The sequence below is a fragment of the Phocoena sinus genome, chromosome 3 (genome assembly GCF_008692025.1).
Source record: "Phocoena sinus isolate mPhoSin1 chromosome 3, mPhoSin1.pri, whole genome shotgun sequence".
In the NCBI taxonomy this organism is placed as follows: domain Eukaryota; kingdom Metazoa; phylum Chordata; class Mammalia; order Artiodactyla; family Phocoenidae; genus Phocoena; species Phocoena sinus.
In genome coordinates this window covers 144273358-144301250 of record NC_045765.1, presented here as the reverse complement: position 1 = coordinate 144301250, position 27893 = coordinate 144273358, and the positions used below count along the sequence as shown (strand labels likewise).

Here is a 27893-nt window from a genome sequence, read left to right as displayed (position 1 = left end):
ACAGTCATTCATAAAAATAGGTGAATTCTTCCACCTAGAAATGGACCATCTAATAGGGTATGGAGAAACACTCTGGGTGCATGGGTGGGATAATACTTAAACTTTTATTAATGGCCAAGGAAGAAATCTAATATTTATTAGATACCTGAATATATCAGCCTGGCTCTAGGAGATTTTCAGAACTTATTTAAACTAATTCCTATTTTAGAGCTAAAGAAGCAGCCTCAGAGAAGTCACAGTTAAATACTCAGTTTCTCCATTTCTGCCCTAGAAAATGCATTGTACGTGAGCACAGAAGAAACCCTGGGGTGAACGTGAACTCAGCTATGATCCTGGTTTTGAGCTGATGTTTAATCGTTTGGAGCCACATGGCAGCACTCAAATCCCTGGCGCCCAGGTCATACATTTAGAGCTTCCAGGCAGTTCTCATCACGATGATGAAATACACATCGGTGTCAGTGGAAGCGCTCACCCCAGCATAGCAGTTCAGTAACTCCTCGGGGGTCACCTACAGTGGAAAAGTAAGAAACGAAAACAAAAGTTCGCTTCTCACCATTTCAGTGGAGGCCCATCTCCAGCACCTGTAAATGGGAGGGAAATTTCAGTCAAGGAGGCTTTTTAGGGACACAGCTGAGGAACAGACCTAGAACAAGAGAAAAAGTGAGGTTGACGATGGAGTGAGGGGGTGGCCGAGGGGGAGAGGGGAAGAAAGTCTTGAAAATTTCCAAACCAACCTAAATGGAAAGTGAGATACAGGTCTTGTCTTCCTTTAAGAGCAGAAGCCCATCTGTTCACGTAAGCAAGACTGAAACTCAGAATAAGAAACAAGTTTTCTTTAACCACAGTGAATACCGTCTTTCTGTGACACGTCAGAAACATCACCTCATGTCCTTGTGTCAAGACAAGAAATGTTTTACCTTTCAAAAAATGGAGCTCGGTCTTATGGGTAAGGAAACAGATTTCTTGTTAAACACTCCTTGGCTTCATGCTTTTTTAAGATACATATTACTCATTCTAGGCACAGAGGAAGTTAAAAAGATACCCCCTGCTCCATGCCCCCTTGGGTTCTCTCTTCTCCCATGCCTGTTTCAACTAATACTTTTATCTGTGCTAGGATTTTACTTTACTTTCCTTCCAGAAAAAAGAAAAAACTGTTACCAATTTATTCTTTAAGAGGTGGAGGTGAAACGTACACTCTAATTCAACCATATTGGCTGACACAATTGGTTGATTGAGGGAAATAATTGTCCTCTGGTTTGATCTCTATAACCAGTGAATGTAGCCCCAAGTATAGCCTTGCTTATATGGGAGAATGCAGACACAATAATGATGGCTGTTTTGGAAATTTATTGTTTTTCTAGTTAGCCCTCAAATTTCAGTGTCGTGAGAGATTGAAAACATCACAATAAGTGAAATCCGTAAACAATTCAAAACCCCTTTCTAGTCCATAACAGCAAACTCCTCTCCCACCGAGTCTTTGGGAACACAGCTATCTCTTCCAAGAATCACATAAGCTGAATGACCCACTTACTTTTTTTGCTGAAATTATAAGTGAACAGAGAAAAAAGTCTCAGGATCCACAGTTCTCTCCCTGTACTGACCTCTTCCACCTGTCTGTCCCCCCAAAATAGCAAAAAGTAGTAGGAAGAAAGGCGTTGAATGGAGCTACTAATTGAGCTGTGCTTATCAGTGTCTGGAAGTAGAATTAAACAATATATGTACACAGCTTTGGTAAAAATTAGAATACCATTAATGTCTCTTTTCTTGCATTTCTTTATTTTTGTCCTCCTTTGCATTCCCCGGTTATCCAACCTTAAGCTCCATCTGGAGTTCCTTTATACTGACAGTTCCTTGTGCATTTAAAATGATTCAACGTGGAAAAGTGTGAACCGCATATCACTTTTCAGAAACATTTTCATTATGTCTATTAAATGGAATATCCCTGTAAAGTCCTTGGCACAATGGCTGGGAGACAGTAAGCACTCAATAAATATCCCTTAGATTCATAATTATGCTAAATGAGTTTCCTGTGCAAAATAAATCAGGCACTTCTGAATCTTTTAGAGGCAAGGATCTCAAATCCAAATGTGAATAAGAGTCATTTGGGATACTTATTAAAACTGTAAATCCTTGAGCTTCAACCGTTCCTCCCACGCCCAGCCAAAAAAAATCAGATTCTGCAGTTCTTCAGGGTAGCCAGCAACCTGCATTATGAATCCATTCCCCAGATGGTGACATGCACAGAGCTGGGGATTTATCCAGGGTCTGTGAAATTCAGGTGACATCAAATGCTGTAACTGCTAAAACCCCCAGTAACCCTTACGAGTATTTGAGAACCTAATGTGGCTTGTGAAGATAAATGTCAAAAGAAATGGGGTGAGAGCTTTAAATCAACTGAATCACAACAACTGGCTACTTTGACTTGGGTTAGAGAAAAGGGCAGCTGAGGTTTCCCCAGCAACGAGGAGGAACCACCTGCAGAAAAGAGGTAAATACACCCTGGGATCCCATGTAGAGTTGGGCTAATTTGGGGAAATGGCAGTTGACTCTTTTTCCACTGCCATCTCAGAGATCAAAGGGCAGCCATATGGGAAGAAAACATACGGTTCTGCTGTTTCTGTCCCTACGTGTTTGGCTGCCCGACAGAATCTAGGCTCCTTTTTTATCCACCTCTGCAATCACTTCAGGCTAAAATGAAGGGTATTTCTCTGTCCCTGGCAGGAAAATGTCAGCAGAAAGGACAGAAAGATCTCCTTCCTACCCTCTTCTCCCCTCACTCACAGGACTCACCACGAAGTTTCACGGAAAAAAAAAATTGGGGGAAATTCCCTTCAGGATGAGAAGGCTTGTTTCTTTCTACCATCTCTGCTTCCAGCTCACTGTCTCACTAAATCCTTCCTGTGTGGCCAAGTGGTCAGGAGTAACCCTCCCCAGGGTTCTGCTGCCTCGGCCATGCAGAGAACTCCCTTCCCCATAACCATAACCTTCAGGACACCTCAGGGCAGAACTGATCTTGGGTTAAAAATCCCATTTCTGGGCTTCCCTGTGGCGCAGTGGTTGAGAGTCTGCCTGCCGATGCAGGGGACACGGGTTCGTGCCCCGGTCCGGGAGGATCCCACATGCCACAGAGCGGCTGGGCCCGTGAGCCATGGCCGCTGAGCCTGCGCGTCCGGAGCCTGTGTTCCACAACGGGAGAGGACACAACAGTGAGAGGCCCGCGTACCGAAAAAAAAAAAATCCCATTTCTGGCTGTTGATAAAAGACAGAGGACATTTCCATCTGAGCCTAGACACAGTTATGGAGGAATAATTCCTTACCCTACCAAGTGACACATTTGTAACTTGAAGACACCAGCTATTGGAGATGCGTGGTTGCTTTTGTCCTTAAGTTCACTGGAGTTTAGAAATGTGAGTTCATCTCAAAGCCCACCAAAGATTAAATCAAAGTGAATTCTGTTATCTGGCATTCCCTTTACTGAACACTTCCCTGAAATGGCATTTCCATGTAGCAAAGTGTGATGAAAAATGATGCTCGTAAGGGTGTATGAAAAAGGCATGCAGCATCCTGAAATGCTCTGTGAATCATGTTCTCTAACATTGAATTATGGTCTCATTTTGAAGTTAAATATATGTTATTATCATCAAATTCCCTGGAATTAGGCTAGCTGTGTATGGTACATACGGCAACCATGAAATAGAACATTTAACCAAAATACCACAGTCTTCAGATGATGGGTATTTAGCTGTATGTGGTTTCCCTACCAATATATGTGCACACACACACACACACACACACACACACACACACACACATACACACACATTTTTACTACTTTTCTTCTCAGCTTTCTAGATAGTCACCAAGGAAACATTTTACTTCTATTTATAAAAAATATGGTATAAGTATTTTTAAGGTTTTGGGCCTGTTTCCCATTTACAATTACAGATCGGATAGAAGAAATTTCACTAGATTAAGCTCTTTCACTCACCACTCCATCTTTGTCATAGGGTGAGTCAAAGTTATCCAGAAATTTCTGGAACACTTGCTCCTCTGTCCATTCTCCGTTTTGGTACTTCGGGTGGTGTTTTGCACCGTACACCTCACGAAGGTCTTCAATTGTTATCACGCCATCTCCAGTCTTGTCTAACTTTCTAAAAGCTTGCATAATTACCTCTTTTCTGGCTCTGGACATTAGAGGCTAGATACATAGGAAAAAAACACATACACAGACATACACAAGCAGATGAGCTTTTCCTGTATCATCTGTGATGAAATATCTTATTCCTCTCAGTGACGTGCAATTGTTTGTGTGCTGCTAAAGTCTGTGCATTATGACTGCTCCAAAAGATCCCTGAGCCTGCACTCGGTCTCCTGCCAGCCTCCTCCACGGTGTGCTAACAGCTTCTGAAAACCAAGCCTCACAACAGCCAACCCAAACCACTCGAAAGCCAAACCCAGTAGATACGGTGATTCATGGGACTGCTTACTCTTAATGTGAGAAGAAATTCATTAGAGTCTATTGTTCCATTTCCATCTTTATCAAACCTCTGGAAAAGCTCTTCTGCCTCTTCCTTTTCCATGACCACAGCATAATCATTTAACCCTTTCACAAATTCTTTGAAATCAAGGGTTCTGTTGTCATTGTCATCCATAATCCGAAACACTCTGAAGATAAAACACACATACAAAAGAAGAAGAAAAAACACAGAGAACAAGGTGTAAGAATAAAGATTTCAGAAGAAAACCACTCTCAAGGTTTTTCTGAAGTAAAAGACAAGTCTTAGACTCTTCTCTGTACCCTCCTCCCAAATTTGGTAAGCCTCTTCCCAGTCTCTCAGAAAAGAAAACAAACCTTTAAAAATATACTGTATGATTCTAATTATATGACATTCTGAAAAAGGCAAAACTTATAAAGGTGGTAAAAAGACGAAGGGAAGGGGAGAAAGATTAAGTGAAGCACAGGGGATTTTGAGGGCAGTGAAACTACTCTGTATGATACTATAAAGGGAGATACAGGACATGAATTTGCTAAAGCCCATAGAACCTCACAGTACAAAGAGTGCACTTTAATGTGTACATTAAAATTAGTTAGGAGTTCAGGGGATCCCAGGAAGGAATGCAGACCGTGACAAGAGAATCTAACTGTTGTTTAAAGGTTTGAGGCAATCTCACTGAAGGGGGATGGGGAGATGAAGATGTTGACTTAAGTAACTCTGGAAACGAGTAGAGTTTGTAAGACTAAAGACAAAAAGAACTGCACTTAACCTCTGTACTCTAGTTGACAAAGGTATTTCCTGTGGAGATATGAGTTAACAATTATCATATTGCTATACGGGTACCATAGCACGGAACAATTAAATGAATGGCTGGTGGATGGTGGGAGCCAGGCTTCTCACTGTTGGAATAGGGATTTATAGCTAAGCTAGGGCAGTAAGCTAGAAGGATCTGATCCATGTGGTAGAGGATTGAGTTGGAGACATCAGTATGAACTCATGTTATAAACGTAGATGATTAATATATAATGTATACATGATTACATACATATATACATATACATACATACACGGGTTAGTATAAACACATATATTTCCTTGTTCTAGCTAAGAGGACCTGGAAGTAACAACCCAGTAAGAACCAGCACATCTAGAGCCTAGATCTTGGTTTCTAATACAATTCTCCAGTAAAAGTATCTGACTTTCTTGGAGAAATCTCTGATTCTAGAATTGGGGCAGGAAGTATGCAAGATGAGATTGGAGTACCTTATACCAGAAAGTAAGGGGGAAAAACTCTACACTGATGGGGATACATCAAAGGGACACAGAAGCCAACTGAAGAGCTCCCAAGGCCAAAACTGGAACAATTTGAGCAATAAGTAGTGTTCAATTATAAACCAAAGTATAAAATGAATATCCATGAGTTAATATTGGTTTAAGTAAATGATTGAATAAATACATGTGAGAGGAGAGACGTTTCTCCTGCAGAAGAATTTCAAATAAATTATGTTCATTCTCTGTCCTGAAGGAGCAAAGCCTACTCCCCACACCCTAAGTAGGACTCTGCACAGAGACTTCCCTTTAAAGAGTGCAACGTGGAAAGGCAGCGGGGAGAGTAACTCTACACTGGAGAAGCCAGACAGGCACTGCCTCAGCCAGGTGACCAAGGTCAACTTCAGTCGGGATAAACCATGTTGATAGCACGCATGCATCCGTGATGTGACATGATGAAAATGGCACTCAACTTCTGTGGTCCTCAAAGAAACAAAATCCCAGTCTAATAACAAGAAAAAAGGGGGAAGGGGCAGCCAACCCTTGAGTTGAGGAGAAATTTAGGAAAGCGCAAGGCCAGTAAAGGCGAGGCGGCAGAGGGCACGTTCAAGCAAACGGCCAAGGATGAGACGGTGTCTGTTCACGATAAACTGGTTCACGGTGGGAGGGCTGGTAAGGGTGTGGGGTGGAGACGGCATAGATGGCAGGAGGCATTCAGTTGAATGGGCCAGGAAGTGGACCGTGGGTGGTGGTCATGAAGGGTTTGCACCGAGGACAAGAATGTGACCCCGGGATGAAAGAGGTAGAGGGTGGAGTGATACAAGATTAAAGGGAAGTGGACTGGTCTTCCAGTTGGACTGTGACAGCCTGGCTACAGCCTGGGCTTCTGACAGAGCTCAGCTTGGTCTGAGATTTGGGGGACTGTGGAAAGTGACATTCCAGAGCTCAGCAGAAGTGAAGCCTGCCGCAGCCTCCAGAAGGGAGGTTGGAGGCCCCTGGCGTGGCATCCTGCATTTCCCTAACATATAACTCTCACACCAGGAGGATTCCCATTTTTGTGGCTCTCGGTGTCCTGAGTCTAAGTCCTCCATGAGTCCAGGGGAAGCCTTGTTCACCCATGAATCCCCCAAGATGTCACGATGCCTGGCACATGGCAAGCACTGGATTTAATCTGTTGGAAAGAGATAATGCTCAGGACCTGCCCTCGGGAGGCTTACAATCTCTTTCCACTCGGGTTTCTCAGTCCTGAGGTCTACTCCTGCTCTCAGAGAGCCGGGAACAGAAGCTGTTCTCCTATGGAGCTGGGGGAATCCCATGGGCAGTGAGCTGTTGATTATCTGACAGGCAATTCCGAAGCCCCGGGAAGTGATGGAGACACCACTGCTGCAAGTGGAACTCCAAAACCTGCAACTGCATCTAAATCAGTATTCCTTCCTCCTTCTTCTAATTCGGCCCCTAATTTCTTTAAGATTAGAGGACTTTCCATATTTATTCACACCAAACCTCTGACCCTAAGCTCAGTGAACACTTCTATAGCATATCCATTTCCTTTTCTGGGCATGCAGAAGGCATTTCTCAGCCTCTCCTGAACCCTGCTGGGAGTTTGGGGTTAGTAGGTGCAAACTATTACATGTAGAATGGATAAACAACAAGGTCCTAGTGTATAACATAGAGAACTATTTCCAATCTCCTGGGATAATTTGGCCCCTATTGCCACAGCTTTAGGGAGTGTTTCTCTCATTGCCCTGCTAGGTGTCTCTAATACCTAGACACGCTTCTACCTTCACCTCGAGTTGTCCCAGTAGCTGCACTTAAGAACCAAAAATTGTCGAGGGGACCTCAGAGATGAGTGCTTCCAAACTCTGCATTTTACAAACAAGGAGCCGAGAACCCAGGAGGAAGTGAGTGAGTGCCTGAGGCCACACGGCCAGAATTCGCCTCATCTGGCTGCACCCTGCTTTTCTCCTCCATCTTCCCACCACCCACAGTCCAGGTCCTACCTGCCAAGTCCTTTGATGCCCGCGGAGCCCCTGGCTAGGCACTGCAGGCACTGCAGGCGGAGCCTTTCGATGGGGTCAGTGGCTGTGGTGAGTTTCTGCTTGGCCTGGATCGCCATCTCTCGGTCGTGGCGTGCCGTCCCCGCCATCTGAGAGGGAATCCATTCGAGTCAGCAGGGCTCAGGCCTCCTCGCCTGCCTCTGACAGGGCAGGGTGACCACAGCCTCGCTGAGAAGGAAATTCACAGCACGCCCTCTCATCCACTTCACGAGAACCTTCTCAAACCTCCCAGAATTTCCAACTTTCAGCTACACCAACTATGTCCTGTCATATTTATTCCTTGCTTGTCTAGTTCTGAGAGCCTCTGATCTCTGACCTGGACAATAGTTTTAAACATACAGCCATCCCCGATACACTTTCATCTTTCAGAAGCACTCCTCCCGTTGTAAAAAATAAGTCTCATTTCACCAAACTCTTTTTGAGCCAATCTTATATGCTTCATTGTTTTATTTAGAATTTTCCATATTCCCTTTGACTCCAGATTTAATATTCTCCTTTTTTGGTCTAAAGATTAATTTTTGTTGCTTCTGTCTTCACTGAGATTCTCAGTATTGGGCCTTGATGGTTCCTACCAGTAATTAGTATGTTCTCTTGTATTAATTGGTTAGTGCCCATTAACACCTAACTAGGTTCTCAGGACAGAAAAAAGGTAAGTAGACTCTCTTTCCTGAAGAATAGGTATATCATTTTTCTACAGTTTGGCTTTTGTGTTTTAAATATTCAGAAATAAGAGAGAGGATAGATGCAGGGAAGCAGCACCCCCTGCGCGGTCTCTTGAGCAACGGAACGAACTGTACTGACCCTGCAGCAGGGCTGGGGCTCTGAGAACACGCACAACGGTGGAAAAGCCACACGCTGGGAGCCTAGAGACCCGGGATCTAGGCCTGACGGCAACGCACTCCCGGTGAGGTCAGAACAAATCTCAGGGCTTCCGATTCCTCCTCTGTTAAATGAAAGGCTTGGATTAAAGGACCTTTAAATTCCAGCCCTGCTCCAGGAACACTAATCTTCTTATGAGCCCACTGACCCAGTAAATGGGGGATTCTAGAAATTTCTTTTTTAGGGTGAGCTGTGAATGAGAGGAGCAAGAGAGCTTGACGGATGTGCAAAAGAACAGCATTCAGGGTGCAGAAAGAACTGGTGTTAGAAGACTTCTGCCAATGACTCCCGAGGCTCCCCTCTCCCCCCAGCCCCCCACGTGCTGGCTGTTCATCCATCAGCGATGGCAACCCTCACGCGCTCGAAGGCTGCTGCCTCCAGTACAACCCATAAGGTCTCCCCACGAAGTTCTCGTTATTTAGAGAGAGGGAATCTCAGACTGAAAGCCGAGGCCAGAGCAGATGGTTCGGGGAAGCACAGCCACCCGGCGGTTCCCTCCTCCTTGCCTTTCACAGGGATGAAAAGGGAAGCGGCTCTTCTCAGGGCTCTTGGACGCCAGGCCGAGAAGAGGCCTTTGCCTGTCTAGGCCCCAGCGCTTTGCTCCACAGCGGGGAAAAAATTGCTCCGCCTGAAGTTACGTGAACCGTTCTTTGCTTCCTCCAGCCCTGAAAGCAGAGGTTCCCGGAATTCCAGAGATGGGTTGCCTTTCCGGCAGCACTAACTTCCTTAAAACCTGAGTTCGCCTGTTACTGCTTTGTCACCTGATCTCAAGGAGACAATTCCCAGAGCTCGTCCCCAGCTTCCAGCCCTGACTCCACCGCACAGAATCCCTCAGCTGCACCCAGAATCCTGTGCTCGGGAGTCACGCGCGAGGCCACCGGTTCGCTGTCCGGCCATCTTCCACTCCAGCCCTCGTGGTCCTGGCCTGAGGCATCCCTGGTCCTGACCCTCTTCGGCAGCCAGCCCCGGCCCTCCCCTCCCACTGTAAGAGCAGCAGCTAGGGACGCAGCCCTCACGTGCCCTGCTCATCCTCTAAATACACCGGGGACCTTGTGTCTTTCCTGCCCCTCCCCCTCTCTCAGCGCCACTTCCTCGCTCGTTGTCCCAGCCACTCTCCTCCACATCCTTGTTTCCGCTGCCTCTCCCCTGCCTTTCCCACCCTCCTCTGCCTGCCCTGATTTCCCACACCAGCCACAGCAGCAGAAAGGGAGTGGAGAGGGTGGAAGAAAGTGAGGTCTGCCTCCCGGATCCGAGAGACAGGGCCAGAGAAAGAAGCCCTCTTTGAAAGCCTTCAGGATAACGTTAACAACTTCAATCGCTAACATTTGTCTGCTCCCACTGTGTGGTAAGCGCACATCCAATCCTCACAAAAACCCTCTGAGCTGAATTGAAAATAGGGACTCTGTTCACAGCAGCACCATTCACAAGAGCCAAAGGGCGGAAACAACACAAATGTCCACCCGTGGACAAATGGATGAACAGAATGCCGTGCGTCCCTACAGAGAAATATTATTCAGCCACAAAAAGGAAGGAAGTACTGATAGTGGATGAACCTCAAAAAGGTGGTGCTCAGTGAAAGAAGCCAGACATAAAATGTCACATATTGTATGATTCCACTAAGTCCCCTACATCCGAACAAGTTCTGTTCCAAGAGCGCTTCGTAAGTCCAATTTGTTCATAAGTCCAACAGAGCTAGCCTAGGTACCCAACTAGCGTATACTACTTAGTACTATTGGCTATATAGTACTGCATTGTAACAGGTTTACAATACTCTTCACACAAATAATCCATACATAAAACACAAACACTAAAAATAAGACTTCTTTAATCCTACAGTACAGTACCTTGAAAAGTACAGTAGTACAAACAACGGGCGGCATACAGGGGCTGGCACGCACGTTCACATCTTTGAAAGTTCGCCACTTGAAGGTTCGTATGTAGGGGACTTACTGTATATGAGCTCTCCAGAAGAGGCAAATTCAGAGACAGAACACAGATGGGTTGCTGCCGAGGCCTAGGAGGAGGGGGCAATGGGGAGTGACTGTTCAATGGGGACAGGCTTTCCTTTTGGAGTGATGGCACGATATAGCTGGTGGTTGCACAACAGAATGACTGAACGGTACACTTTTTAATGGCTGATTTTATCATATGTGAATTTCATCTCAATTTTTAAAAACGCTATGAGCTAATTACTCCTATGATTCATAGTTCACAGGTAAAGAAACTGACAGGCACAAGAATCAGGCGATTTGTCCAGGTCCCGCGGTCAGTGTGGCTCACAGAAATTCATACACCATTAGGACTGTAGGACGCTGAAAGGTCATCGAGTGCCACCCCTGCCTCTGGCGACTTGAAAACTAGGGCTTGTGTTGGTCAAGGAACTTGCCCCCAAATCTTGGCCAACAGTGAAACTCAGGGCTTCAGACCAAGCAGGGCTCTTTGTACTCCACCACCTTTGTGAAATACTACAGAAGCATCTCAAAGCACAATGTGATGGCACCCACGCAGAGGAGAGCAGGGTGGAGTCCTGGAAAACACCCCACCTGACCCATCTCTGCAGCCGACCCTACCCAGTGACCATGCAGCAGTTACCTCTGGAGTCTAATCTGATATATCCAGGAAAAAATTACATTATCTCCTGCCACCCAGCCTATCATGGTACATGAAATGCCCATGTTAACTACCCTTTTTAATCATTTAATGACCCAGTTCATCAACAAATAGCTAATAGTTATCATGTGATATTTTCAAGGCACCAGTTGGAGCAGATTACTCCAAGAAGCAAGTCCTTGAATGAATAGCTTAGAACCGTAAACTTGAGTACTTAAGTCCCCTAGTTAAGCAAGGCAGGAAACATAAAATTTGCTAAGAACTGGGGGCTTTGGAAGAAGGAAGGATGGGGTAGGGTTTTGGTGAAGAAAGGCCATAGTCAGAGTTTCTGAAGTTTGCATGAGGGCACCAGGGCAAGAGCCTGTTCCCAAACATATGTCACAGGCATCACAGCACTGAACAACCGTCCCTGATTCCAGAAGACCCTCTCTGAGCCCGGAGGAGCCCGCGTGGTGACATCAGAGGCCGTCCAGGCGGGCCTGCGCAAGGCAGGAAGGAGGCTGCCCTCCGATGCACGTGGCCGCAGCGCCACCTCGTGTTGGCACCGCGTCTGCGCAGGTCCCTGGGTCAGGCGCCAGTTCGGTCCATTCCTTCAACAGACGTCTAATCAGTGCGGGGCGCTGTGCTAGGAGTCGGGGGAAGAGGGAGAAAGACAGACAACGCTTACAGCAATCCCACAGCTGAGCCGCGGCAGCTCAGGAGAGGCGGCTAAGCAGCTTCCTCAAGGTTTGTCTGAGGAGGAGCTGATGTCTAACCTTTAATCCTAAAGGAGGTGGAGGTAGTCCAGGTGAGGGTCGCGGGGATAGGAGAAGGGAGAGCACGATTTCCCAACTGCTAAGGCCAAAGTGAGAGAGAAAGGAGTATAACGAGAGAAACGCAAGTATTTTAGTCTGACTGAAGAATAGGGGTGTATGTAGGGGCGGGGGTGAGATAGAGCCGTGGAGGCTGGGAGGAAATTTGCAAAGTGGAAATTTGGAGAAACGTGAAACTGGGCAGGTAGGTCAGCAGGCATCAGATCCCCAAGATGCTGAGACATCATGGTAGCGAGTCTGGATTCTGTACTGAAAGCAGCAGGAGACCACAAAGGGTTTCAAGTAAGAGGGCGACAATTTGTACTGTAAAAGACCCCTCTGGATAAAGTGTGGAAAATGAACAGGAGGGTGGGACAGGCTGACCAGTGGGAGGTGAAACCACGCTCGTGACAACGAGGTGAGAGGTCATGCTGCCTCGAAGAAGGTATTGGCGGTGGAGACAGAGAAGATAAAGAGATCCGAGATGTAGAGTAACTGCCCGGGCAGCGAAGGGAGAGAGGTCCCAGGGGTCCACCCAGAGCTCTTGCTTACCGCTCCCCATACCCACCCCCGTGAGGCAGAGACCTGGAGATTTGGGGGCACAGGCCGAGTGGAGCCGCCGGCAGCAAAGTCAAAGGAGACTTTGCGGCAATGGTCACCAGGCCTCCTTGCTTTGGACCGGGTTAAGGCTCCGTCATCCCACTGTCCTGGCGCGCAGCTGCCTGCCGCTGCCAAAGCTCTCTGTCTGGTTTTCGAGAATCGTGTGGAATGGGTTATGGAAAGCTGAACATGCATGGAGGTCTGTCTGTTCATGATTCTCGGCGAGGTTCATGGAACTTCTCTTGCTTGAATTCAGAGAACATTTTCAGCGGAATCTTTGGAGAAGAGAGAAACTCTCAAGCCCCAGGCAGCACTTTTTTGGGTTTTCTTTGGTGACCTCTAGTGGTAACACGCTGAATTACATCCTCCCTCCCTCTCTCCTTCCCTCCTCTCTCTCTCCCCCTCTCTCCGTCTTTCCCTCCCATCCCCTCTCCCCCTCTCATGGTGGGTCGAGTGTACAACCAACAACCAGCAACACAGAGGTGGATCTTAGTTACAACAGAGCATGTTTGAAGGCAATGATTGAGAAAATTAAACCATCTCTACTGACTCCAATCCATTCAATAAACTGGTTATTACTATGTGGTAGATGGCAAAAAACAAACAGACAAACAAAAAAAGTGGCTCCTCAGGACGTTTCCCCTTAGAAAGTGCCTCTCTGGAATAAATATTAGATCCCAGTGTTCAGAGTAGCCTGAGACTGAAATGAAAGATTTAGACGGTTTGAAGAGAGACGTGGTTTCTGCAGTGGAGACTGGGAAACCCCAGGAAAAGTATAATGACACGTGTGTGTCCATGTTGTTGACATCCTGAGAGTTCCCTCACTGAACCCAGCTGAACTGTATTCAACTAAAGAGACCCTTAGCACCTCTGGCTATGCGAGGGACTGTGCTAATTCTTCAGGTGATATTATAGAGCTGTGGTTCCAAATAGGTATGATCTTGCCTGCTAGGGGACATCTGACAATGTTTGGAAACATTTTTGGTTGTCACAACAGGGGTGAGGGATGCTACAGGCATCTAGTGAGTAGAGGCCAGAGACACTGCTAAACATGTGAGGACAGCCCTTGACATTGAAGAATTCTCCAGTCCAAAATGTCAGTCATGCTCAGGTGAAGCCCTGCTGTAGAGAAAGACCTGGGACCAGCAGGAGTGCTGAGACCACCACTGAAAAATAGAGATGCCCACCCTCCACCCCAAACACAGCAAATTAGCATCTCTAGGTGTGAGTGCTGGGGATCTGCACTTTCACGTTTCCAGATGGTCTTAACTAACGCACACCAAAGCCTGAAAACCTCAGCTGTAAGAGACACCAAGTCACCCTCGAGTGGCAGTAGCAAGACCTTGAGGGGAAAGGCTAGAGGGAAGGTTATAGCATAGCACAGGGTAAGAAGCAGGCATGAACAGAGGACAGGAATGACCATTATAACCATGCCAGGGACCAAGCCCTTGCTCCATGCTTTGCACACATCAGCCCGCCAACTCACATGGAGGGTCTTATTGAATAGAAGTCCCTTGCCTGAAAATGTACCATGAGACAGTGGCAGAGTCAAGACTGATCTCCACTTCTGTCAAAGCCACCGTGTTCAAGAGCTATGGCAAGGGGCTGAGAAATTGCTTTGGGAATTCAGAGAAGGACTACGAAATGAGATGAAGAAGAGACAGGGCTTCAAGGAAGAGATTCCTTGGAGAGCTGAAAGGATTTCATGGCAGAGGAGGACAGGGGACAGCAGTGCAGAGCAAAGCAGGGCACTCATGGGTCCTAAACAGGACCCCTCTGTCTCACCTCGGGGTCCTTGCTTGTAAGGCTCAGTGTAAATTCCTTCTGGTAGAGATGAAAAATTTCACTTAGTCCTTTCCTTTTAGAGCTGTAGTGTTTACTTGATTGTTTGCTTGTTTTAAGTGATGTGTGAGGTGGTTTTCTTCCCCACAAATTATTTTTAAAATTATTTTTGCAATGTATGAATATATGAAAAATCTGCTTTTTGTTTGGATTGCCAACCTCTACATAAGATTTAAAATATGACAGTATTTAATCTCTCCTTTAATGACGTAAGTACACTGTGGAGATAAGATGTCATTGAAGTCTGGCATCTTACCAAATTTTCTCTGCAGAGAAATACATTTTCTCAAGATGTTTAAAATCATGTTTCAGCTGTTGTCTATATGCAGGTTTCCCTAGAGCCCATGTCTGATAAATCATAGTCTTTTATTCTTTCTTCCAACCTTTGGAATGTGAATTAATTCCTTATTTAATGTTTATGATATGGCACAATTTAAGAATAATATTTCATAAATATTATCATTATAAAGTGTTTAATTCACACATCTTCTTGAAATTTCATTTTATAATCATCCAACCAGGATTGAGATTAGGGCTAGGTAAGGTACATGGCTGGGGCACAATGTTTAAGGTGACCCTCAAATCTCAGGACTGTACAGACATCAACATTGTACTTGCTCAAGGCTGAGAGTGAGTGTCTCCTTAAATATTTTGCCCCAGGGACCTACCTTGCCTCACCCTAGTTCTGGTCTTGAATTCAACATATATTTAATATTTAGTGAACATCTATTGTGTGCCACACAACAGCAATGAGTGAGACAACCAAGGTCCCTTCCAGGAGTTCACATTCCTCAGGGTAGTTTTAGCTTTGTTGAATTTGAATTACAGTTGATTTTCCAGAATTGCCAACTGGCTGATTCCAATCTTTTTTCTCTGCTATATTCCACTTTCAGTTGGGTGGCCATGTCTGTCTGGCCAAAGAGACTTAGCCGAAAGTGCTGAGGGCTCTGGGAGAGCTCTCCCATCTCTTTTGCCTCTTCCTGCCTTAAACAAGAATGTGGCGCCAGGAGCTGTGACAGGCTTTCTGCAATTGTGAGGAAAGGGCCAAGGGAATCACAGAGATATCAACTTACAGTCCTAACATCACTGAACTACTGAACAGATACAACCAACTACCTGACTCCACACTCCTGTCATGTGAGAAACATAAGCCCTTATTGGCTTAATACATTGTTGGTCAGGTCCTCTGTTACTTGCAGCCGAAAGTATTCCTAACTGGTTACATCTTCGTCCACTTTTAGATGGGAGTAAAGCCTCAGCTCTGACTACCATTTGCCATCTTGCAACATTAGTCATCAAAATCACCTACTTAATAATTATTTTACAGTCACTTAAAATGTTCCTTTTGGAATCATTTGTCTATTTAATATTTATTTAGAAACACTTAAAAACCCAGTTAATTATTTGCAACCTGCATGGTCTTAATTGATACTTCCAGAAAACCAAGAAGTGTTAATGGATAAAAATTCAATGTCAGAATGCCAACATCAGTGTAGGGATTGTGTCCAGCTACTCATAACAGAAACAGGATAATTTTCTCTAAAAGTGGTAGAGGTATACTTTCATATAAAAGAAGTCTGGAGACAGTTCAGGTAGTCATCAACATCTCAAGAAACTACTTTTTTTTTTTTAACCTTACCATGTTTTTTTTTTTCCTCTCAAAGTTGCCTAAAGTTACAAAATAACTACAGCAGCTCTAGCCATTACATCTACACTCCAGGCAGCAGAAAAGAGAAAGGTGTGAGGGCAAGAAGAATGCACTTCCCAGCTAAGTCAGCCTTTTGTAAAATGGTTCCCAGAAGACTCCACCCAACTCCTTTCACTTAAATCTCACTGGCCACTCCTGCAAAGGAGGCTGGTTCTATGGTCTCAATGTTTGTGTTCCCCAAAATTTGTACGATGAAATCCTAAGTCCCGAAGATGGTAGTTTTAGGAGTTGGGGCCTTTCGGAGGTGCTTAGGTTACGAAGGCAGAGCCCTCATACATGGGATTAGTGCCTTACAAGAGAAGCTCCAGAGAGACCCCTCACCCTTTCCACCACGTGAGGACACAGCAAGAAGCCATCATTGTACCAGGAAGAGGGCCCTGACCTGACCATGCTGGGGGCCTGATCTTGGACTTTCCAGCCTCCAAGACTGTGAGAAATAACTATCTGTGGGTCATAAGCTACCCAGTCTGCAGTATTTTGTTACAGCAGCCCAAATGATCTAAGACAGCTGGGAAACCTAATTTTAGGCTGGAGACTTTGCCATCCTCCAGGTTTCGTTTACAAAGAGGAACAGCCTGGCAGAAAAAAATAGAGTCCTTCCAGAAAGTAACTGTGTAAGCACTTCTAGATCAGCTTATTCCACAACATCATCTGGAGCCTGAGAGTTCTGGAGGCATTTGGAGCCGCCAGACCACCCTGGGGGAGAAGATTAAACCAAGTCCTAGGAGCAGACGTTAGCACCTTGGTGATTTCTCACTCCTCAACCTCTGTTCTTCCAAAATGAATAAGATCACCTTAACACAGCCAGTTATCAAGGACACCCGGAGCTTAGGCAAACATAATCTAAAATGAACCAGACCTGGGGACATCAAACCACAGCCCATAGGCTGAATATGCCCCTTCGCTTAGTTTTAGAAATAACGTTTTAGTACAAAACAGCCATACATGTTTGCTTACGTGTTACCTGTGGCTGTTTTCACCCCGCAACTGCCAAGCTGAATAGTTGCAACAGAGACCTTCTGGTCCACGAAGCCTGAACTATTTAGTATCTGGTCCTGTACAGAAACAGCGTGCAGCCCCCTGGGACCACACAAAGATATCATCAACTGCAAGAGGGGACATTTATTGGGCACGGGCTCTGTCAGGCTCTCTGCTAAAGATGTAGCCTGTGTTTTACAAATTATTCACTATCAGTTTGTTTAGAACAGAAAATGTGTCTGGTGCAAGGTAACTTTTGATAATAATTCTGATAGTTTACAAAGTGCTTTTACATGCATTAAAGGGAACTATTCCTATTTCAGAAAATAAGGAAACCGAGGTACAAAGAGATTGAGGGGTTGTCCCAGTTCAGATGTAAGGAGCAGAACCAAAGTTCTGAGTGGCATCTTCTGTGCCTGCCACTTCTCCAAGGGGCTTTTGTAAATCACCCACAACATTTCAAGAAATATTCTTTTTTTTTTTTTTTTTTTTTTTTTTTGGTACGCAGGGCTCTCACTGCTGTGGCCTCTCCCGTTGCGGAGCACAGGCTCCAGACGCGCAGGTCCAACGGCCACGGCTCACGGGCCCAGCCACTCCGCGGCATGTGGGATCTTCCCAGACCGGGGCACGAACCCGTGTCCCCTGCATCGGCAGGCGGACTCTCAACCACTGCGCCACCAGGGAAGCCCGAAATATTCATTTTTTTACACAAGGAACCATGTAGTCACCACAAGTCATTCATATATAAAAACTGAGACAAGCTTATTAGCAATATTGCAGCCAAAGCACACTTAGTAAGAACAACTGACATTGTAAGTTACTGGAGAGCGTTTGCCTATGGCTTTCTTCTATGTGAAGAGCTCTTTTTGAGGTCAAGGTCAATGATAGAGTTGATACACAAAAAGAAGAGTTTCCAAAGAAAGTAAGGGCATCTTTAATCCACCTCTCAACCAAGGACAGCCCTGCTTACTCAAATGATGTTCTACATTGAAGTATCTGGAAAACCTTGTTTCTATTTGACTTCAGGTTTTGAAAAGATGTAGGGACACTGGAGGGAAAACAAGATCCCGGATGACAATGGAATTATGGCTAGAGATGTATAAGAAAATCTGCTCCAAAGAATATCATGAACGTTGAAAATGTTCATGGACATTAGGGTGTCAGGACAAGGCAGCTATGGTCCTTTCTCTAACACAGTAATCATCCTGTAATACTATCTTCTCCCAAATGCCAGCTTGTTTGTTTCTAAAATATAGAAAACTGCTTCTATGAGCCTTGATTTTTTTTTTAATATACAATACTGTCTGAGACCAGAATAAAAACCAAAATTTTACAAGGAAAATTCAGTAGGGTAAAGTCTATTGAATTTATCAATTAAAGAGATGAAAGCAATAGCTGAAACCAGGAACTAAACGCCCCCCTCCTTGCACCTGTGCACCCATCACCACCACAAGTTACCAGGCGAGGCGTGGCCCTCAAGACCAAGAGCTCCTGCCATGCAGAGACACACAGTCTTTCCTCAATCCCTTATTCCTCTATAAATCTCCTAATTCTCCTCAGTCTCTGAATTATCTTCACTGCTGAGCTCAATATTCTGTTTGCCCAGCCCCTCCCCTGACCCGTTCTCCAGCCACATCTGTGCTACAGGAGGTTGAGCTCTATGAACTGCATAAACCTGATTTCTTTGCTTTCAGGCTTCCAGCTAGATTCCACCCATGGGAGGCACCAGCAGGAGATCAGAGGGCAAGAGGAGAAAGCGTGGTCTCCTCTCTGCCAAGCCACAGTTGTCAGTGACTGCAATCTTCCACCAAAGGCAGCTCTTGTTGAGATCAGATAACTGTTCCTCCTCCTGCCACCCCAGGTCCAAGGACGATTCACCCTCCTCACTGTGGCAGCCCTGGGGCATTTCCTCATCACTTATCTAAGTCCCTGAGCCCCATCCACATTTTTGTAAATTGTCCTTCATTAAACTTTTTTGACTGAGCCGTCCATTTCCTGCCAAGAGTCTGACTGGTACCTGAATTTGTATAAGGACCTCTAATCCAGCAATCTTCTCATAGGAAGATACTTCTCACCCCAAATGCTAAGTACTAAGGATGCATCCCTCCACCTCTACATCATGACCATCCTCACATCCATCTTTGAAGCACAGCCCAGCTTGACATCCTCCCTTTGTCCCTCTTTGGCTCTGTCACTTCCTAAATCACTGAAACTCTGCGTCCTGCCTCACGGACTTCCTCTCTAACCCAAGTAGCCCCATCAATCTGGGAAGCCTGAGCTTATCTAGACAGCCCACCCAACATGCAGCCATGAGGCTCCTGGAGGTCCTTGACTTCTACCAACTTCATCTGCTCACTCTTTTCATATGGCTTCCGAAGATCCTCTCCTACATTCTGTCACCAGTCAATGCTAGTCTCTTCTCGAAGTTCAAAATTCAACCCCTACTTTCTTTCCACCTTTCAGTTTCATTCTTCCAGCCATAGATACATGTGACCTTACAAGACCTCTAGACTCCTGACCCTGCATTTTCTCCGCAGCCATTTCCTACCTTGTTTTCCTTTCCAGACCCATTTCCTTCCCTCTCCATTGTAGACACCTTAATACAGCATTCTGACCATTTCTAACCTGCGCCTTCTTTCTCAGCTCTCCCTTGTCAATCTCCCACACTGCCTTAGGAATGCCTAACTTGGCTCAATTTGTCTACATGTCCTCTCCTTAAAGGCAGGCTATACAGTGCGTCTGAACAAACCCACATGCCAGGGTGAACAAGTGCCTTCAGAAACATGCAGCTCTACTCTTACATGACATTGATTAGATTCTTCTTCCAATCTTTCCAGAGGCTAATTCAAACTTTTGCTACTCTCCTCCACACCTTATCTTGAAATTCTTAGTAAAAATGGATCCACCAGATAAGAATCACTCATACCACTCTCCTCCAAGTCTACAAAGGTATTTGTCTCTGAGACTTGACTTTGTCCTCCCTCCCCCTGAGGGAGTGCTGAATTTCCTCCCATTGAAGGATAATCACCTCACCTACAGCATAGATCCCAACCTCTCCTGGACCCTCAGCCATCAGGTATGCCTTTCCTCCTCTCCACCAATTCCCCCCTTTATTTATTTCTGTACTTGCAGTGGATTTTATTTTATAATTATTATGTTTAAAAACCTTTAATTTTTTACACAACTGTAAAGATTACACTCCATTTACAGTTATAAAATACTGACTATATGCCTTGCATTGTACAATACATCTTTGTATCCTATCTTACACCTAATAGTTTGTACCTCTCACTCCCCCATCCTTATATTTCTCCTCCTGCATCTATATCTATAACCAGCTCCTCCCTTTAGTTCATGAATGTGCAGTGGTTCCTCAACCCTAGACTCCTTCTAGCTATCACCCTTCAAAGCCAAGCTACTTGAAAGAGTCTCAGTTTTTTACTTTCTCATGTCCCATTCATACTTCAGTCCACTGCAGTCTGGTCTCCACTCTGTCACTCCAAAGAACATACTCTCAGGACATCATTGCCAACCTGATTGCCAACTTCAACAGTCACTCTTAACCCCTATTTCACTTTGCCCAGCAGTTGACTCTTATGATAATTCATTCCTCCTTCTTGAAACTCTTTTCTCTCAATGTCTATGAATCTAACTTCCTATCTCTCTTCCTCTCAGATCTGACCTATTTGGTCTCTCCCTTGTCTTCTGCCTGCCTTTTGAAGTGTTACTGTTTCCTAGGATTCAGTTATTTATCCTCTTCTCACTCTCATAAATCCCGTAGTAATCTCAGCCTTATCCACCATTTATCACAACTCATCCCAAATGTTTATTCCAACTCATCCAGTCTCCTAAGCTTCAGAGCCATATTTCAAATTTCCATACAAAACGTACACTTTAATGACCTACAGACACTTCAAGTTTAATGTTCCGGAACCAGATTCATCATCTTTTCCTCCTTATTCCTTGCCTCAGGAAATGGCAGCACCATTTTCCCAAGTCATTAACTGAACATTATCCTAGACTCCTTTTCACCCTCTACCTTGAATTACCAGCCAATTCCTGTAAATTTTTACCATCTTGACGCCTCCTGAATCTGTTCCTTCCCCTGCCTCCTTTGCCATGGGTACCACCTTAATCCAGGACCTGGTCCTCTCCCATTTCCATTACTGAAATTACCCCTTAGCTGGTTCCCTGCCTCCAATCTAGCCTCCAGGTGACTAGCAGAGTGATCTTTATAAGATGGAAATCCAGACTTCATACTCTAAGACCCCTTGGTGTCTCCTGGTTGTATACAGGTAAAGAGCAAATGTCTTAGCATTTGACGTATACATTGGCCCTGCCTATCTCTCCAGCCGTTTCAACTAATCTCCACCCCTCCAAAATCTATTCTGCATCTAGACGCACTCACATTCCCCAAACACACCATGTTGTTCTGTATCTCTGTGCCTTTGTACAGGGAGTCTCATTTTCAGGAACACCCTCCCTCCCTTGTGGGTTTAGGGAAGTCCTACTCTTCCCTGTAGAATCACTATGGTGAAGCCTCCTATAACCTCTCTCTCCAGAGTAAAACAGCTTGCATCTTCCTTTGTATAATCTGTGCAGAGCTCACATACATCCACATTGCACTAGGACATAACTCTTTGCTTTCAGGACTGCCTCTCCTACTAGACTAAAAGGTCCTTAAAGACACAGGCTGTATGCTTTGTGTCTCCTTCAGCACTTAACAGAATACTAGCAGACTGCTACTTACTGGAATTAATAATTGCTATTGTTATTAGATAATTACTATTTGAATATAACTACAAATGAACGTTCACAATTTAAACGTCGCTATTTAAAATGCATAGTTACAAATTTAAAAGATTTCTGTAGTTGTAAGATTTTGAGGAAAAAATAAGAACTTTATAAAATAAGAAAGAATTCCATTTTCTTAGTATGGTTTAACTATGCCCCAGACTGGAGGTAAGTGAGGTGGACACCTTGATAAATGGTATTGCCGTTTCCTAAGGTCCTTCTCAACTTCATGATCAATCCAATCAACTCTCTAATATAATTTTTAACATGCTGTGTCAGTTTAATAAGAATTCTGATTCTCATCTAATTCTAAGTGGTCAGTTCAGCAGGCAGGGTTCCCCAGAAATAGCACAACTTAGAATGTTAGGTAAACCAAAGTCTGAACCAAAGCTCAGTTTTTTCATTGTTTTTTGACTTGGAGACGTTTAACCTTCTTGAAGCTCGCTTTTATCAATGGTCTTACAGGCTACTTATAGTAATTCACCCAGACACTTCACACTTAAGTACCCAGTACATAGTGACTGCTCAGTGATGGTTATTTCCTTCCCCTTTACTGAAAGAAATTTATTTTTGTACATTTTTATCTGAGCACCTCTATGCAAAGATGACAAAGGCTTCTCCCAGTACCAAGTTATTTCCTCCCTAGACAGACAGCCAAGAAGGCTCATCAACTTTTTGATTTTCTTTTTAGAAGGTAACATCTACTGTCTTCTTTCTTCTTTAGCTAAAATGAAACAAAAGTGATCAAATCAGTATAATAGATTAAAACTTTGATTTACCTTGAATGGTAACCTGTTGCCAACAGTTGCTTTGAACCGAAACTGTGGACGCTCCCTTTTGCATCTGGGAGGACCAGTCCCCTCCCAACCCCCTTTGCCTCCTCCCTCTTACCTTCTGTCCTCACACCTCTTGGTCCACCCTCTTCCTGCCAATTGGATGTCTAGGAATCACTGCTGCAAACTTACAGCCTCATTGGCTTAGCTCATTGTCAATCCCTATCCCGGCCCTGCCTCTTCTCAAGTTTACACTTCTGTTGCCTAGGAAATCCAGTGACTGTGAAAACCCAAGCCGTTGGCCTTAGGAGAGAAGCCAACAGGAAGTTGGCTAGCAGTTGTTTGGTTTCTAGAAGGACACAAAACTTGCCTTCTAGGTTGTATAAGAAAATGTTCAGCAAATTCTCTTACTTCTTTAGGCAACTCTTCCCTGCCCTTCTGTTGTCTCCAGATGGCGTCTAATTATCAGGTAAGACTTAAAACCACAATACAGGGGAGCAGGCAGGTATAATTACAGGTGATTCAAAGTCCTCCCTCCTTCTCCACAGCCACACACTGATAGGATTCATTTCCCACTCTTCCCATCCTTGGTGTCTTCTTTTCACCTTTCTCCTCTTTTTTTTCACTTCTCGTCTTTTTTTTACACTTGTTCCCTAACAACAAGTTTGCCAGATGAGAAGTGGCCCTGTTTAGGAAAAAAAACACCTTAACCATGCTCTCTCTAATTTGTACCGATGACATCTCTCCTGCCTTCATCATTTCCACCGCCTCTCTTGCTTCCATCATGAAGTCATGCAAAGAACGGGAGACTAGAACTATGAAGATCTGTTCTCACATTCTATGTCTTCTCAGGCAAGTGTGGTCATTGATTTCTACAGTCTCTAGAATAGACTCTATATCTGCCTTGTCGACTTCGCAGACTTGCCCTGGAGGTCAAGGGGGTGATGTTCTCTATGAATTTTAATGAAGATTTGTCTTGGTTGAGGGGATTTCCAACAGGGTGTGATTTGGGGTGCAAATAAAAAGCCACTCATTCAAAAATGTGTCCTTTTCTCTCTTTGGGGGTTAGATACTGTTTCCAGAGGGTTCCTGCCTATGGCCCGTGACCACTACCAAGCACTAAGATGGTACTGACACTGACATGGATTAGAATGTGCTCTCCACCACTATCCCAGGGTAGTTCTGAGTTTCCTCTCCACACACCATTAGCCATTTCATCCCAAAATACCCCTTCTTGCTGCAGCTGACCTCATGGTATCAAGCCGTTCATTTGACTTTCACTAAGTGAAATTATTAAGCTAAACTAATAAGCTATTGAGGAGCAATCACTTAGACAAGATGCACTACCAGTGACAGATAAATCTGCCTTTTAATTAATCGGTAAGACAATGGAAAGCCAACTGAGAGCTCTTAGAGGACTGGGAAAGAGTCTGGTTCATCTTTGCATCTTCCAAAATGCCCAGTACCATGTACAGATATGAAATCAGTCATTGTTGGTTGAATCAAATTTTTGAACTGGATAAAATGTCTTTATATGAAGGACATTTAAAATACAAGTCTGCTTTTCAGAAGTATTTAAGTCCTTGTACTAAGTAGAAGTTTGTGTAGGACCATAGACATTTCATTTACTTCCTTTTACATGAATAATTTTTTGACATTTAAATAAATAACATAACCATCTCTTAATAGCCTGCAATTAGGATGTGATAAACAAAACAACGAAAGATTGACATGAGGTAAAACCACATCTACAGACCATCGGGGTAGACAGGTACACAAATAATCAACATGAGATGGTGGTAATGTAGAAACAGATAAGCAGAACAATGAAAGGAAATATAAATGGCATCTTGAACTTCCTTTCAGAATCTTAAAATGCAACTCCAAAAATAGGTATTTTATACCTAAATCCTTAGTTTATATCATGTTTAATGTCCATTAAAGCTCAAAAATTAAATGTCTTACCTGTGCTTATAATTTTTCAAATGTGTAATTGTGTGTTATAATTACGGAAGACCCCAGGTTCCACTCATAAAATAAACATGCATTAGGTCTGAGTATGTGAACTTGACCCCTAATCCTAGGCTTTTACCATTAGTCCCTCTGATTCTCCAGGAAATGACCTTACTTCTTGTACACACATATCTCCTCCCTTTTCAAAACTGTACCAGCTCTACTGTTTTGGAAATTATAATGTATTTGCATTTTCAGCTATATTCAAATGGAACAATAATTCCCAAATACTAAAATTTAAGGTACGCAAATAGAAAAACACTTAAAAGCATATCTCACCCATAGAGATTTTCAAATCAATTTTAAGGTCTAACTTGTGTACAACAAACTGCATCCACTTAGTTTTGATAGATATATACACCTACAAAGCCACCACTGCAAAGATTTCCATCACCCCATTCACAGTGCACCCTCCCACAGCCCACAGCCTCATGCAACCATTAGTCTCCTTTTTGTCAGTAGAGATTAGTTTACATTTTCTTGAATTTTATGTAAGTGAATCATGCAGGAGGCACTTCTTTGAGTCCGGCTTCTTTCGCTCAGCAAGATCATTTTGAGATCCACGTATATGGTTGTGTACATCAGTAGCATGTTCCTTTTTACTGCTGAGCAACAGTCCTTTTTATGCTTATACCACAACTTGTTTATCCATTCACCTGTTTATGGGCATTTCGTTTTTTCTTAGGCTAAGGCTGTTACAAATAAAGCTGTTATGAATATCTGTGTACGAGTTTTCAGGTGGACACATATTTTCATTTAACTTGAGTAAATACCTAGAATTGGAATGGCTTAGTCATTTGGCACATAGATGCTCAACTGTTTTGGGGAAACTGTATGGCTGTACCATTTTACGTTCCCATCAGCAGTGGAACGTACGGATTCCAGTAGCTCTATGTCCTTGCCAACTATTGGCATTGTCAGCCTTTTAAATTTTAGCCATTCTAGTAGGTGTGTTGTGGTAACTACGAACTTTTTGGCCAACCCAGTGCAGTTTGCTGAAAAGATTTTTCTTTTTCCATTGAACTGTCTTTGCACCTTTGTTAAAAATCAACTGAACATATTTGGGGGTCTATTTCAGAATTTTTGAGACGTGCCTGCTGTGGTAGCCAAAGAGACATCACAGAGGCCTTGTATTCCCTGCAGTGGGAGCCAACAAAGGATTTTAATCACGGAGTGATGAGATTGGATTTCCAGGTCATCAAGGCTATGCTGGCAGCCAGCCCTGTGTAGGATGCTTGGCGGAAACAAACTGGAGGCATCGTTCTGGCTCATTGGCCGCTCTTGATCAGATTTCATGGATTGGGGCGGGGCCTAGAAAGCACCAGAAAGAGTTGGCCTCACTGATACCAGATGATCAGGAAGGATTTTGTAGTGAGAGCAGGAGAGAGGGAGTTACAAGCCAGGGAGCCTCATCCCTAGGTCCCCGTGTTGCTTACGAGGGGAATACAATTCTGGCCATTCATTCCAATGACAACACAGAGAGGGCTGCATATCTGTCCCTCAAGGAACTTATGCCAAAGACCAGTTTAATAGATTTTATAAGAATTGTGGAAATAAAACCCTAGCTCACATACACACACACACACACACACACACACACACACACTTCTGCATGTGACATGCTCCTGTGTGGGACACACTTGCAGCATGAGAACTTACAGAAAAGGGTGGAGAGCAGGCACCCAGCTGTCCATACCACCAGGCAAATCCCATCCCGTCACTGGCAGGTATGGGCATTTTCCTATTTCTGCAGGGAGCATTTGTAGTAACTGTTTCACATTTTCATTTGAATTATTCCAAGATGTGTTTCACAACCCAGAATTAAGCAATCCAGAACTGCAGTTTCCAGGGCCATCCCTTGTTTCTAATATTTTCTTCACCATGTTGTAATCTACTAGATACCATACACTAGAACTTTTAAGGAGGAATTTAATTCCATTTCAGAATGCAAAAGCAAATAGGAGGACATGATAATTGAAGGTAAAATATTTCATGAGAGCAACAAACCCGAGAGGTAACTTGGAGAATAGTTTAAGACAGGAGGTCAAAAGTCCAAAAAAAAGAAAAAACCTGTGGACAGCAGGATGAGTCACCACACCAGCCTTCCATGTCCCGTCTCCAGGTTGTGTCCAGGGAAGAAAAAATAACCAAAACCTCCGGAGTGTATTTTTTCTTATTTCTGTTACTAGGAACTGAATGTCATCCTTAAGGGTTTACCACACATAGGGATGTTCTCTGCTCCATGAGGTGGCAGATGGAATATTTCCTAAATCAAGAGGCTTGGGCACGGCCATGGGTCTTGGACCTGAGGCCCCAAGCCTTACATGTAAGTTCCATTTCTCCACTTAGGTTTCCGGGACCCCATTTATTCGAGTGGGGATCCTGAGGAGGCAACTGTGAACAGTGGGAAGCAAGCAGCATCAGCTGTGGACCAAAGGCTCCAGGACTGACAGCAAAGGAGGTGCTCTGCGCAGAAGGGGACTCGGGCAGAGACCAAAGACGGGGTCCTGGGAGGGGTGTCCCTGCTGACCTGCAGGATGGAGACCAGGCTTCCCGGGCTGTGAGGCGAGATTAAAAGGAGATGCAAGAAGAAGGACCGCATGGAAGAATCAGACAAATAGCTCATGTGAGTGCTATGAAAAGTGAAAGAAGGAGAAATTGGGAAAGAGCCTGAGAAGCCTCCTGGACAGAGAGGCTGAAGCAGGCTGGTCTGAGTAGAAGTGTCCGTTGGTCGGGGGTGATCCAGAAGCTCAAGTTCAGATTCAGAGACACAAAAGTAGATCGTGGGCTGCTTAGAAGCTTGGCGGGGTTAAGGGGGATGGGAAGTGGGGAGCTGTGCTTAAACCTGTGTGGCGTTTTAGTGTGGAAAGGTGAAAAACGTTCTGGAATTGGGTGGTGGTGACATTTGCACAACAATGTGAGTGTACTTAATGCCACTGAACGGTATACTCAATGGTTAAATGGTAATTTTATGTGCTGCATATTTTACCACAATACCTGGGAGGAGGGGGTGGTGAAGTAGAAGAGAATAGCTTTATTGCTTTGCCAGGCAAAGGGGGCCACAGTGAGCTAATGCCCTCAAA

General features: G+C 44.5%; 1 protein-coding gene across 1 annotated transcript; it reads right to left on the bottom strand.

Moving 5' to 3' along the window:
• Positions 1 to 179: 179 nt before the first annotated feature.
• On the bottom strand, positions 180 to 22878 carry CAPSL (calcyphosine like). The gene is made up of 5 exons (XM_032626952.1): positions 22804 to 22878; positions 7766 to 7911; positions 4488 to 4665; positions 3989 to 4198; positions 180 to 508 (listed from the first exon to the last, which is right to left on the bottom strand). Exons 2-5 carry the CDS (start codon positions 7909 to 7911, stop codon positions 407 to 409), a joined length of 636 nt encoding a protein of 211 aa, XP_032482843.1. The 5' UTR covers positions 22804 to 22878; the 3' UTR covers positions 180 to 406.
• Positions 22879 to 27893: the final 5015 nt, after the last annotated feature.

Bases quoted from the DNA above. Each gene is read 5' to 3' on its own strand.
- CAPSL (XM_032626952.1), bottom strand. From the start codon at position 7,911: ATGGCGGGGACGGCACGCCACGACCGAGAGATGGCGATCCAGGCCAAG. The intron at 4,666-7,765 runs GTAGGACCTGGA...TTTTATCTTCAG, and splicing joins GGCATCAAAGGACTTGGCAG to AGTGTTTCGGATTATGGATG. The intron at 509-3,988 runs GTGAGTGAAAGA...TTTCCACTGTAG, and splicing joins CCTATGACAAAGATGGAGTG to GTGACCCCCGAGGAGTTACT.